The 13,152-nt window shown below is 45.0% G+C and overlaps 1 protein-coding gene across 2 annotated transcripts in view; it reads right to left on the reverse strand.

Moving 5' to 3' along the window:
• The window catches only part of LOC119388339 (transmembrane ascorbate-dependent reductase CYB561), a 33,829-nt gene that overhangs the window by 19,680 nt on the left and 997 nt on the right, over positions 1 to 13,152 (reverse strand). For both annotated transcript variants that reach the window (XM_037656046.2, XM_037656044.2), the window contains exons 2-3: positions 12,354 to 12,577; positions 3,357 to 3,565 (exon numbers count right to left, since the gene is read on the reverse strand). In XM_037656046.2, coding sequence (XP_037511974.1) covers positions 3,357 to 3,565; positions 12,354 to 12,573 — 429 coding nt within the window. In that variant the 5' untranslated portion in view covers positions 12,574 to 12,577. The remainder of the gene's footprint in view (positions 1 to 3,356; positions 3,566 to 12,353; positions 12,578 to 13,152) is intronic.

The raw sequence follows: 13,152 nt of genomic DNA on the forward strand, positions 1-13,152 counted from the left end.
TAGTGCCTATAAATGCCTATTTTTGGCGTTCGTGCCTAAATGCTTACAAATGCCTATAAATGCCTATTTTCAAATTTGGCGCTTATATGAACGCTATTTCGCCTGAAGCTTCGCTCCCAGGTGCTGTTTAAGACCATTAGTATTCATGTTACCGCGCGTAAGATTGACTGTTGGGAACTATGGTGCTCAACCTAGTCCTCTAGTTCAACCAACTCTAGCCATATAGTTCAACCAACCAACAACCGCTAGCAGCAGTGAAGCGGGACACGCCGGCGAGCATTCACCGCCGCGCTGACATGGCCCGAGCGGTTGGCGAATGCAAAACCGCGGAGAGCCGTCAGCGGAAAGGAGAGTGAAGAGCAAAAAAAGAAAGAAAAATGTGATGTGCATGCAGCTTTTGTTTTGTTTGTAATTTACTTTTTAAGGTGTTCACTGCAGTAGCGTAGCCAGAAATCTTTATCGGGGGGGAGGAGGGACAACCATACTTTATATATGTTCGTGCATGCGTTTGTATGTGTGCGTGTATATACACACACGCAAAACTGAAAAGTTTCGGGGGAGGGGGGGTTGAACACCCCCCCCCCCCACCTGTGGTTCACTGCCAGGGAAGAAATTGGCTCTACGCAATTCGACCCGGCCAATAGGAGGAATCCCTCCCTTCTGGTCCTTTAGCAATCTGGCTGTCTGTTCCTGCTCTGCACTTCTCAGTCATGCCGGAAAGACACTCAGGAGTGCGTTGATTCGACAGTGGACACTTGACCCACTCTGCAGAACACGAGAGTGCTAACCGTGCGGGACAAAGCACGCTATGTTCAAACGTTAGCGCCTTGGTACCATCTTAAGCATTTTTGCTTTCCTGTCGTAGATAGAGGTCACGCACATCTTCGTTTGAAATTATTTGCACTTATGTGAAAATTTATTGTGCCTACATTTACGATTTTGGAAGCCTGAAAAATTGTTTTGCCTGCCTATTTTTGGCCCCTAAAACGAGCTTTTTTAGTGCCTAAAAATCCGGCCTCTAATAATGAGATTCAACAGTGCATCTCACATACACACAACAGCGTACCACCCCATGAGAAATGGTATGGCAGGGCACTTCTTTCTCAGTCAGCTCATGGTGGCTCTGACAGCAACTGGAGAGCAAATCTGGGTGGAGGCACTCCTGTTCGTCCTTTCAGGCAAACAATCTGCTTAAAAGCAGACACTGGATACAGCATTGCTGAATTGCCCTATGGCACAACACTCAAGGTGCCAGAAGAAGCAGCGGTCTGCACATGGCTTAGATGAGGGATCCATGGCTTGTGGTGATTACACACTTTGGCTACTTGATATGATGACCAACCTACTGGTCACAACCCCATGAAGCCCAGGGGTACAGGCCGCACACGTCGACCTAACACTCACGTTGTGCTCACACAAGTGACACTGTTCAGAAGCCTCTTTAACCACCATATCATAGGCCATTTAAGGTCATCCGCTGTGGAGACAAGCATGTCGCCCTCAACAGATCTAGTCATGTCACTTGACCGTGTGAAGCCAACTAGCAATATGAATCATTCCGACACAACCTGTCCTTCGACCGAGGCCCCACTTTCCTCAGTGCCTCTAACTTCGCTGACAGCCGAAGTTCTAGAGAAGCCCACACGACGTAAGCACAGTGGACCACACTCGAGTGCTCCAACTCGTCTCAATCTGCAACATTGCACTTGCAGAAGTGTGTAAGGCATCGTACAGCAACTCTCAAGGAGGAAAGTACCATAGTGGCCACATATGACCACAATGCCAAAGCGTGTGTAAGATGGGGTTGATCTCACGGTAGATAACGAAGAAATTTCTCAAATTGCATCTACTGTTCATTTCTGTGGTGCCCCTGTGCTACAGCCCAGCAAAAGCTGAGCTTGGGGCTGCATTTACAGAAGAGTGAACTTACATGCGTCTCTAAGCGAGCTGGTATTGTTAGACATTTGAAATAAGGTTTGCTAACCAATTTTCTTTTCTTCAGCTTTAAAGACTGTTAAATAGATGTGTTTTATTTCCTTTTGCAGAGCTGGAAGTTGCTTCTTAACGTCCTAGTAGCAACCATTACAAAACACAGTGCTCCCGTGCCACAACACTCTACATGAGGCCCAAGGACATTTCTGAGGACCTCCAGAACCTCCTGTAAGATGTTTCTCATGCTGTAAAGTCTTTTACATGCATCATGCATAATACAAAATGAGGAGAATTTAAGTGCTCGTTTTCTTTGTTAGACACATCATTAAGGACAACTAACAGACAATTAGGGCAAGGAAAGTATAGGGGCCATTATTTGTAGTAATTATGATATAAATGTGAAGGAATTAAAGTGGATGAAAAGACAACTTGCTGCCAGCAGGAACCAAACCTGCAACATTTGAACAACGCATCTGATGCTCTACCAACTGAGCTATGGAGGCAGTCGTCCTCCCACTATTGTCGGGTTTATCTGTGCAATTAAACCTGGGAGTGTTAGTCAGCGCCACTTGTATCCATGAGCTCTCATATAAGCCACCTCTATTCCCTCCGTATGACTTAAGCATGCTTGTTAGCTTTAAACTTGATGCTAGCACAGTGTGACACTCTAGAAGACAGACCCCGGTGTGCTGAACACCACATCGTACATATCCTTATTCACTGCTTGCTTTTGTACTAGGAGCAAAAGGAAGCAAGATGTTTATGCATATAACAGACAATCGATAAGGGCTGATAATCCTAGAGAAGTTTGATTGAAGTAAGAGATGACTGTATGTTTCAGTGAGCGTGCAACACTTTTGAATATTCGACTTTCTGCAACCTTTCAAAGACTGCCAGCATAACTGCAAATCCTGCTATATAAAAAAAAACTAAATACATTTTTTCTGTGCATTTAGCATGCAGCAAGCTATGCACAGAAAAGCTTCTAAAGAAACAAGTTACTAGTTACAAGACACAAAAATAAATTGACTGAAAATGCTAATATCTTAGTCTGTTCTTCAAATGACACACTTGACAGTTTTTGTTCTCAAAGTGAGCTTGCACAGACAAATGACTATTTTATTTTTATTAACAAAGTTATTTACCACAAGTATAGTAATCATAAAGTCATAGAAAAAGTTGTTAACTTTTTATAAAATCTCTCAAACTCAGAACATCTAACTGCGTAAGACACATTTGCCCCTTGTCACATTTCGGATTTTTTTGGCACTGAAAGAATAGGTTTGTTTTCAATGTGCAGAAGGAGTTCGCAGTTCCATATAAAAATTTCATTGAAATAAAAGAAATAGCCAGGAACTCTTTCTCATTGTCTTTATCTGAACACACTGAGTTCTAGAACAAAGCAAGAAGGATTCATCCATCACCTGTGCGGAAAAGAGGATCACAGTGAGCAGCCCCATCCAGCTGTGCAGCGAGTAGAGGTTGGGAATGGGTGGACTGGCCAGGTTGTGTGAGTCAAACACAGTCTTGAGGGCCACCACAGAAGACAGGAAGGCCAGGCCATGCAGGGCACCATGCAGTAGCTTGAGGCGTGACTTGCGCTCACTCCTAAGTGCACGATACACCAGGATACCTGCACCCATGTCAAAAACAGAAATTCATCACTTTCCTGAGACATATATTCTCCTCAGACTCAACAATATCCTAGTGACACAACACTTTCTAAGGTAAGTTCTTGCTATCAACCAATCTGTTACAATCCTAAAGTAGTAATTGCATCGTCAGACTGCACAGACACGAGTTCACATTAGCACTTCTAGCTCTATGCTCGAGCACATTTCTCCAGCTCGTCAAGGTAAAAAGCATATTTCCTCATCCCAAACACGTAGATTCGGCTTTAACACCCCGTCACAGCTGCCCACTTTTCGTTCTCAAATTTCCACATGTTCTGTTGGTAATTGAAATGTATAACATCCGATCACTTGGTTCTGACAACCTCATACTATTCATTGCTCTTCAAATGGAAGTGCCTTGAGTGACTAGCCAGTGGGACGTTGGCTGGCCAATCAAGAGCTTCCATGACATCATCACCCGTGTACTGCAGTGAGGCATAATCATTTCTTGGCTGAACACTGACTGGTGGCTCTCATCATACACTAACAAAGCTTTATCCATTCAATCGCCATAGTTTTGCACACTAATCGCTCCTGCATGTTGACTATAAATATGGACAAATACAACTGCCACTTGCCTAGGTCATGCGGACAGTTGGAAAGGAACAAAACCTTTAAATTCCATGCTAAAGGAAGCACACATATATCAAGCAGTGGTGTAATCCAGAAAAATCACAAGGAGGGACAAACATCAGACCATGGCAGCCATTTTGTTTTATAGATAAGGGTTGTATTTTTATTTACATAAGAATTAAACCATGCTTTTAGATAAAATTTTAAAAATGAGCATGGGGTCCCAGTTCGAGCAATTGCATATTTCTATTCAGACTTCTCTGAACCGGTCGAGCGGCTTTTCCGATTTTTACACTCTGACACAGCTGAGGGGTATTGAGCACAGGTACACACTAAAAAATTGGTGAAGCTCGCACTAACCGCACAAGGCTTGAAACAGTGAAACAGAACGATTATGAAGACTAATCTGGTTGCTTCTAGGTTGTTCCTAGGCCTTAGCTAGGTGATGCAGGTTGTTTCTAGGTTGCTTCTAGGTCATTGCTAGGCTTTAGCTAGGTGATGCTAGGTTGTTTCTATGTCTATTCTCAGTGCAGAGAGGTTCGTGTTAAACCACAGACAGTCACAAACACGACACAGATGCCCAAACTGCAGAGACAGAACCTTGCGCTGAAACCAAGCGTTCACATCTCTCATAGATCTACAGGCACGTCGTTGGCGTAGGCGTTCCATCGCATCGGGGTCTTCTCGCAGCCACTAGGTGATGCAGGTTGCTTCTAGGTCGTTGCTGGGCTTTAGCTAGGTGTTTTCTATGTTGATTCTCAGTGCAGTGTGGTTCGAGTTAAACCACACACAGTCACAGACACGTAACGGATGCCCAAAGTGCAGATACAGAGCCTAGTGCTGAAACCAGGCGTTCACACCTCTCATATATCTACAGGCACGTCATCGTTGGCATAGGCCTTCTATCGCTTCGGGGTCTTCTCGCAGCCGCCATTGCCTTCCCCGTTCCCTAGTATGCTCTTGTCGTACGTACTCGGGGTCCTCGGCTCACCGCCATCGCTTCGCAGCAATTTGTTGGGCTAACTGTTGCCTTCTTCATTTTTAGTAGACCAATTGTGAGTAGTGCGATTTACCCAGTTTGTGTGACACACCCATTTACGATGATGATAGTTTTTGGTTCGCCAGACAAGGAACGATTTGCTAAACAGCCTCGCTGTTAAAATGATCAGCCTTTAAAAAAAGTTGAATGCACTATACTTAACTGTCAAGCAATTCAAACATATGATGTTCTAAAGCTAAATCTCAAGGCGGAAACACTCCCCCCAGCCTGAACACAAGGGGGGTCAGGACCCACCAGACCCCCCATGATTTACGCCAATGATATCAAGGTATCACGGTGTTTTATCTGTACAAGACGCAATGTTCCAGCAGTGATGTTCAAGCCACTCAATCCCCCAAAACACACCTTTTGGGCATAAAATAAATGTCATGACACAGGCTGCAGGCAGCAGCTTTACGCACTCACAGACAAATTGTAATATATCGATTACAGGCCTGTCATAACAGCGGTGTTCACTATTTATGTAACGACTCCATGTGGTCAGCTGCACAAGGTGCAGTGTTGTGACTCTTATCTTCAAAATCACATCTCACATGTAAAGAGGTCGTGGCACTACTGTAGGCAGTATTTCTATGCACTCACATGTAGACTGTGGTACAGTGCAGACCACTTATAACGTAACCGCATATAGTGCAGGACCGGTTATAGTGCGGTCTTTTTCGACTCCCGTTTACCCTCCCATAGAACCGCATGTATACGCATACCGCTTATTGTGCAGTCCCCCAAGATGAAATACCGTTTATAATGCGGTGGCGGGAAAATATTTCTGAGAAACGCGGTAACGAGTGCGGTTCTCAAAGGAGGTACGCCGCTGGGGAGGGAGCGACGAGGTCGTTGCGAAGGGCGACGGCACGCACAGTGAACGAACGAGGGGCGGAGGAAGGAAAAAGACCGCGGCAGCGCTGTGCGGGCTCGCCAAGTGGGGAAGGGTGGTGGTTGCCTAGGCGACGGAGTAGCCTTTGCACCGGCGGCGGCAAGGCTCCGCGGCCGCTTGCCGGCAGCGCGGTCCGCGTGGAACGTACGATCGCGTCCTCATCAAGTGCGCTTTAAAGTAAGTTTCCTGTCGGGAAAAGCGTCGTCGTTATCACACCTACTAAAGATATCGCGTTTGCTACCTCGTCCGCAAATTGAAAAGTTTTGCGGCTTCATGACGCGAGCTTTCGCCTTTTCTGCCAGTGCGCGGACTTAAACGAGCTTGGCGGGCTTTTGTCGCCGTTGATCTCCCGGCCGCGAACACAAACTTCGTATCACGCGCGCTGTTCTTGGGTTAGTGTTTGAGTGCGATCTTTTCGACGTCCGATCTTCATGTTGTCTTAGACAAACTTCCCGCGACAACATGCTGAACCGCAGGCTAGGCCTAATCAGCGTTGGTTGCTTTTCGGTAGCGGTCGCGGGCGATAAAAGTTGCGGTTTGGTGCGGAATCAACGAAACTTTTTGCGATGGCTGCACTTGAAGGGAAGGGAATCATATCGTTAATGCAAACGAGGGCATGGTTGGCACATGCAACTCTCGAATGGTGGTTCCGGATTCGATTGCAATGTCTTGGACATCGCGTGCGCGCCCGTGAAATCGAACGATCGGTACCGCTCAGCACGTGAAATTTCGGTCGCGATTCTGGTTTCTGTGTAATGCGCATACCTTGAGGTGGCCTGAAACGTAGTCGGCGAATTTCCGCGATGGCACTTTGTTTTGTTTGCTTTTTTCCCCCGTGTTCATAGTGCGGGTCTTGGCGGTTAATTTTTGAACATTCGGAGATTTAAGTGGTTGTAAGCGCCCCATATCGCATATGTCGATTATCGGACACGCGAGGCTACATGCTCAACACGTTTTGCGCAAGTGCAGCCTTTGAAGAAGTTTGTTTTAGTTATAATGCGGTACCGCTTATAGTGCGGATATTCGCGACTCCGGCGACTTACGTTATAAGCGGTCTATACTGTATAGAGTGCGAGTCTGTTAACAGCGATGTTTATTAGCTGAAGCAGACGAGTCTAGTGTGCTGCCGCCTTATCACATCAGCTGCAATCATCGCTCACTCATGGTTTCATTGGCGACATATTTGGGCCACAGCGATCTTCGTTGTGCTGCTTGTGTTGTGCTAAATCGGTTGCATTGGGGTTATATTTTAAAGGGGGAATAGAAATTGCTGTTTCCCACTGCCTTCCACTTCCGGACATTGTAACAGAATGTGGAGAAGCATAAATGGCTCGCCACATCCATCACAGCTGGCTGGATCCCCGCCGGACAAAAGGTGTGCATGTGTATGTCCCATACGGAGCCGACAGAGTGTTGCATCAATACGGTGTGTTTTTGATGTGGGTGGCCAGTCACCGAGGTAAGGCTTCACTACGTGCAATTTATTGTGTACTTGTCGGTCCCATATACGCTGCCAGTACTCCCTCGTCTTCTTTCTCAGGAAGGACTTCAAGTACATTACGGGGACAGCTACATATGATTTGGGAGCACCTGCATAAACAGATGTGGCAAACTGGTCAGCGAGTATGTTTCCCTCTATATCACGGTGCCCTTGCACCCAGCATATTACTACGTACTGTTTGGATGTATAAATGGTGCACAGGAGTGAGTATAGCGAGACAATGACAACATTTTTGTACTTTCTGATAGTTTTTAAAGTTTCTACGAGGCTTAACAAATCCATGTATATGATTGCATTTCTTATTCTTAATTCTTTGATGTGTTTTCCTGCCACCAGTATGGCATAGCTTCTGCTGTGAAAATGCTTGAGTTTGGGTGGAGAACACCTGCATCCCAAAAAGATGGGCTGACCACTGTGTAAGAGACACCAGCATGAGACTTCAATGCATCTCTGTGAAAAATTCGGGACAAGCATATTTGTGCTGCAGCTCACGGAAATATATCGAAATGTGTAGAGGTTGGGCATGCTTTGTAATATCTATCGAAGATCTTAACTAAAAGCCTATCACAGAACTCCGGCGTAAATGTATACACATTGCTTAAGTTTAGCAAACATCCCCAACTTTTCTAACCTCGAACAATGATAATGATCGCTGAGTAGTCACAGTGAAGCTACTTATAATCTCCAACCTGTAGCAATAATCTTTTTCAAACAATGCCCTGTTTATCATAGCAGCCCTTGCCACTTTCATAGCGCCTGCCTCTAGTGCTGCTGCTCACACTAAACCTTGATATTCAACCAGTCTGGTTGACTATGTTTCAAGGCAATGGCTCAGTTCTTTTTATGTTTCAGTGTTTGCTTCCCCTGGGACTGTTCGTATTCACTGCTGACATTTTTTAGCCAGAAATGATACACCATGAGGTCTGGAGAAATCCCAACGGCACTACGTGCTCTTGATGAGACAAGTGTAGGGTACTGAAAAAGGTGCACAGAAGGATTAAAAATTTTAAAGGACCCCTGACACCTAAATTGAAACCTCGAGATATTTGAGTTATTTGACTTTCCTGTATACGTGAGCACTTCTAACCAATAATTAGTGGCGAACATTGCCTTTAAGATATTTTAATTTGGTTTTAAAGTAAGCGTGAGTGCTCATCTGAGTTGGCAGCACCTCGCAACATCACCACTGGTATGACATAGATCGAGGCCCCATGTGACGTTCCACGAGTAAAGCAAGTATTGTGGACATCACAGAAGATTCGGGGAGCACACATATACCATGACTGGCACCCGGCGAGGGCAATTGTTCCTCACCCCTCTTGCTCTGTTGTCGGCCTGCTCTCGGGGTAAATTTCCTGGGGGGACATGCACTTAACAGGTTTAACTCATACCGAGGTACCTACATTGTTTCAATCTCTACTGCGAGTGGGGGCCCGATTTGAAAACTGCACTTTCAACGCCACCACATCATGAGTGCACGTGATCTTGGGTGTTCCCCCACATGGGGCACTAGTTTTGTATGATTTTTAGGCGGGCGTTTCGAAAGTGACACCAAATGGTCACAATTAACGATGCTAGCATTAATTATACAATACGTTAGAGCATTTACGATTCAATTTCGGGATTACCAGACACAAAGCTACAAATTACAGTAAAAAAGTCACACACAAAGATTTCGCTGTCAGGGGTCCTTTAAGAATGATATTCACAGTCTGTCACTTTGTTTAGCTTGCCCAGAATCGTACTAGTGCACACAGAATTCCGACTTGCCACGAAAGCGCACTGCAGTAATAACCTTTTAACAAACAGTTCAACCAGCAGCACGCTAAGTTCACACTGCAGTGAACTATAGCATTGCACATAACTGCTGGTGTAAAACTGCGGTAGCAGCATAGTAGTTACTGTACAGTTCTTTTCTTGATTTTCCTTCATGAAAAAGAGTCGTACAACATAGAAACTTTTCAAGAAATTGTACTTGCACAAAGAACCACAAGTTATTGCTACCAGCTCTGCCAGTACTGTCCATGGCTTCAGTAGCCCGGTAATGCATAAACAATATGAAGTTTACATTGTAAAAAACAGTGGCACCCTTTGGGGCGTACTTTCATCACATAACAATAATCGTTATATCACTTGCATTTCTCATCTTGAAAACTTTGTGCTTAACTGCTACTTTCCTATTTGGAATTACATAGACCTTTTTCAAGCAATCCCAGAGCGGCCCGCGGGCGCATGGAGCACTATGGGAAAAGTGTGTACGCCGAGCGAGCTGGCTGTTTGCTCGCCTGCTGCTCATTGGCGCCGTGATATCGGTGGGACCACAAACGAAAAGAACACGTTGCCGCTTCTTGACTATTCTTACGGCGTAAATACTGCACACGTTCGGATGCATCTGCATGTATCTCTGCACAAGAAATGCAAAAAGATTAATGCAGTGCAGTGTCGGTATTACCAAGCGGATATGCATCAGATGTAGCAGTTAAGCAGCATGCGTATTATCGCGTGACGATATCATCAAGATATATTAAATATGAGCTAGAACAACGAATTCATTCTAAAAGACAGGGCGTGCAAACACGGACACAAGGAAGAAGTCGAGAGGTCGAGACACCACAGACGCCGACTAACAACTGCAAAGGCGCACAACGGCTAAAAGAAAAAAGAAACGAGCACTTATCTGCGCTTGCCCGTGCAATAGGCGAACCTATCAATCCGGAACGTGTGGGGGTCTACATGACAGATAACTGTTAAGGCATTTGATCCCTTTTTCTCCACCAAATAAACTCACGCATGCGCTATCACTGCTGTCAATATGCCATGCCCCAATCACTGAATGTGTTTCTTCATTCCTGTGCCGGTACAAACCTGCGCATTCATCGAACTTCGACATGCACTTACATTCTCGGCAACGTAAAGAAAGATAAGGAGGTGAGCCCCCGGTTAGCGATCTCTTGTGTTCCAATAATCTCTAACACAGCGGCCCATCTGTCCTATGTGGAAGCGGCCGCAGCTAAAAGGAACCTTATATGTACACCACACCTGTACGGCAATCAGTTTAATTTGTTGGTGTGTTTTACGACACAAATGTCGGTCCGCATCTTGTCTATTACTTGCTCATTCTTTCTCTGCACAGCGGCACAAATCTTACCTAGCCTGTGAGATACGCAATGAAAGTAAGGAACACTTATTCGACATGTTTCTTCCTATCGAATTTCTACAACCATACTCGGACTTAACAAACCCGACTTCTTTAAACGTTCAGCAACAGTGGCCACTGCAACGCGACGATAACCTACATTTAAAAGACGTAGATGTAGGTTAAGGATGTAGATTTTGGCCATCTAACCGAATTCACGTTTATTCAATGATTACTTGTAATGTACTGATATCAGCGAGACGCATCGTATTGCCAGAGACAGTTTTTCGCTTGAGCATTTACGAACACTCTTGTGCTTGCCGACTGCACTTAGTCGCTATGGCCTTAAAAAGGCAATTTCGTATTGGTACCGAGCCCAACTATACATATCCACAGTGTCGTTACATGTGAGGCAACACGCGAAAACACAACCGGCGTTTGCAAAATATAGCATTTGCCGTATATAAGTGTCAACGAATGGTGATAAAAGCGTATCTTTTGTTGCCTGCGGTACGAGCGACGCGCACGCTGTCTAATCAGTGTATCTTACTTTGCTAAGTACATACTGTCTCGCGCAATTTTTAAATATTAGAGCCTGACCACCAACTTGATCTGGGGGCCTCCGGCTCCCCAGATTCGAGTTCCTCAGGTCTCCAATAAAGTTCTTGTCATGTCATGTCATGACCTTGTGCTTGTCAACATTATCGGTGAGCGTTGATTTCAAATCTATCCACGATTTACGAATTGTAATGACCGTTTGTAGAATTCATATAGGAAACTGAGTTGTACCTTTTGTTTAATTTGTGCCGAAGGCATGCTGGCGCTAAAATAATAATAATAATAATAATAATAATAACAACAATGACGCTTTGGAACTGCTCAGGTGGTCCGACAGTGGCCCGCGGGAACACTAGACAGATGGAAATCGTGGAGAGGCCGTCGTATAGTTAAACACAGAAGTAATTCACGACAGATTTACGCAGTAATATGTTACACCTTGTCGCATTCACTTGATCTGACTAGTGCTGGCACAGCGTAAGCGGAAAGCTAAAAGCGCGAGGCCAGCGCGCTGGGTGCGGCGACTGCTGCGTACACACTTTTCCCATGAGCGCTTGCGCGCCCGTTGGTGGCGCTCGTGTGCTTGAAAAAGGTCTATTACAGTCGTCGAATCCATATATATCAAACCCATATATAACGAATCATTGCGTATATCGAACAGTTGTAAAATCCCCTCGAATACATTTTTGATATATCAAACGTTTTATACATCTAATTACCTACATACAGAAATTTTCTGTGATTCCCTTCAAATTCTATATATCCAAGTTCGACTGTATATGTCACCGTTTGTGGCACAAAAGTGCTGGACGCACAGCGCTAAAGCAAGGGAAGGCATGCAAGATGGATAATGATTATTTTTGTGCGACAGAAAGACGTCTGAAATGGTGCAGCTGTTTTTTTAGAGTGTACGAACAAGCTAGGGGTCTCTGTTATTGCAATAATATGAAATTCCTCAAGCCAGACAAAAACTAGAGCCTGCCACAAAGTGACGATAGTCAGGACAAATGTTCCCATGCTACCCTGCAATGCAGCAAAGCACTCACCATTCCCATAAAGAAAAACCATGCCCAAAACCATAAAGACCGGGTGGTAGTTGAACTCTGTTTTGGGATTGCTGGGGCCAGAGAATCCACCGAAGTAGTGGCTCGTCCAAACCACCACCATGAGGACGCAGCCCAGACCAAACAGCTGGGCCACTCCATAGCCGAGGGTAAACCCTCGTAGGTCCTGGTTGACATTCAGATCATGATCATATGGCTCCATCTTCCTGCAAACACAATGCGATTGAATAACACAAAAAGCAGATTTCCTTATGAAACATCAACACACACAGCTAGTGCAAGGCAAAGCATGTGCAATAAGTAGACAAAATTAATGGACTTCAGCCCCCTAGCTTGGTCACATATAATAAATTACAAGTGCATAGCTGTAACTCATTGCCCTATACAAATACCTGCAGGTGCTATAAGCTTTAGTCAAATCGAAACCTTTTGATATACATGAAGAAGTCTGAACTACTCTCTGCTGCGCATACTTCTGTACATACAGTTGCAATTTACAACCCAAACAGTGAATTGATCTGCTATTATCTGCTGTTCACAAGCCAGTGCTAGCAAAACTGATAGGTCACACGCGTTGACAGGAATACGTTACTCAAGAATACATATGGTGTGATTAAGATAACACTACTCAGCTGAATTATATGCGACTACTACGATGCTGAAGGCCTCGGTGTGTGCGAGACTGGATGGCATATGCTCCTGGCAAATATAGACTGTTTTTATCAAATGCCACGACAGTGCAAGCTGCTAATGCCAGGCTTACAGCTGCAAAAGCCGGCGA

The sequence above is a fragment of the Rhipicephalus sanguineus genome, chromosome 3 (genome assembly GCF_013339695.2).
Source record: "Rhipicephalus sanguineus isolate Rsan-2018 chromosome 3, BIME_Rsan_1.4, whole genome shotgun sequence".
Taxonomy (NCBI): Eukaryota; Metazoa; Arthropoda; class Arachnida; order Ixodida; family Ixodidae; genus Rhipicephalus; species Rhipicephalus sanguineus.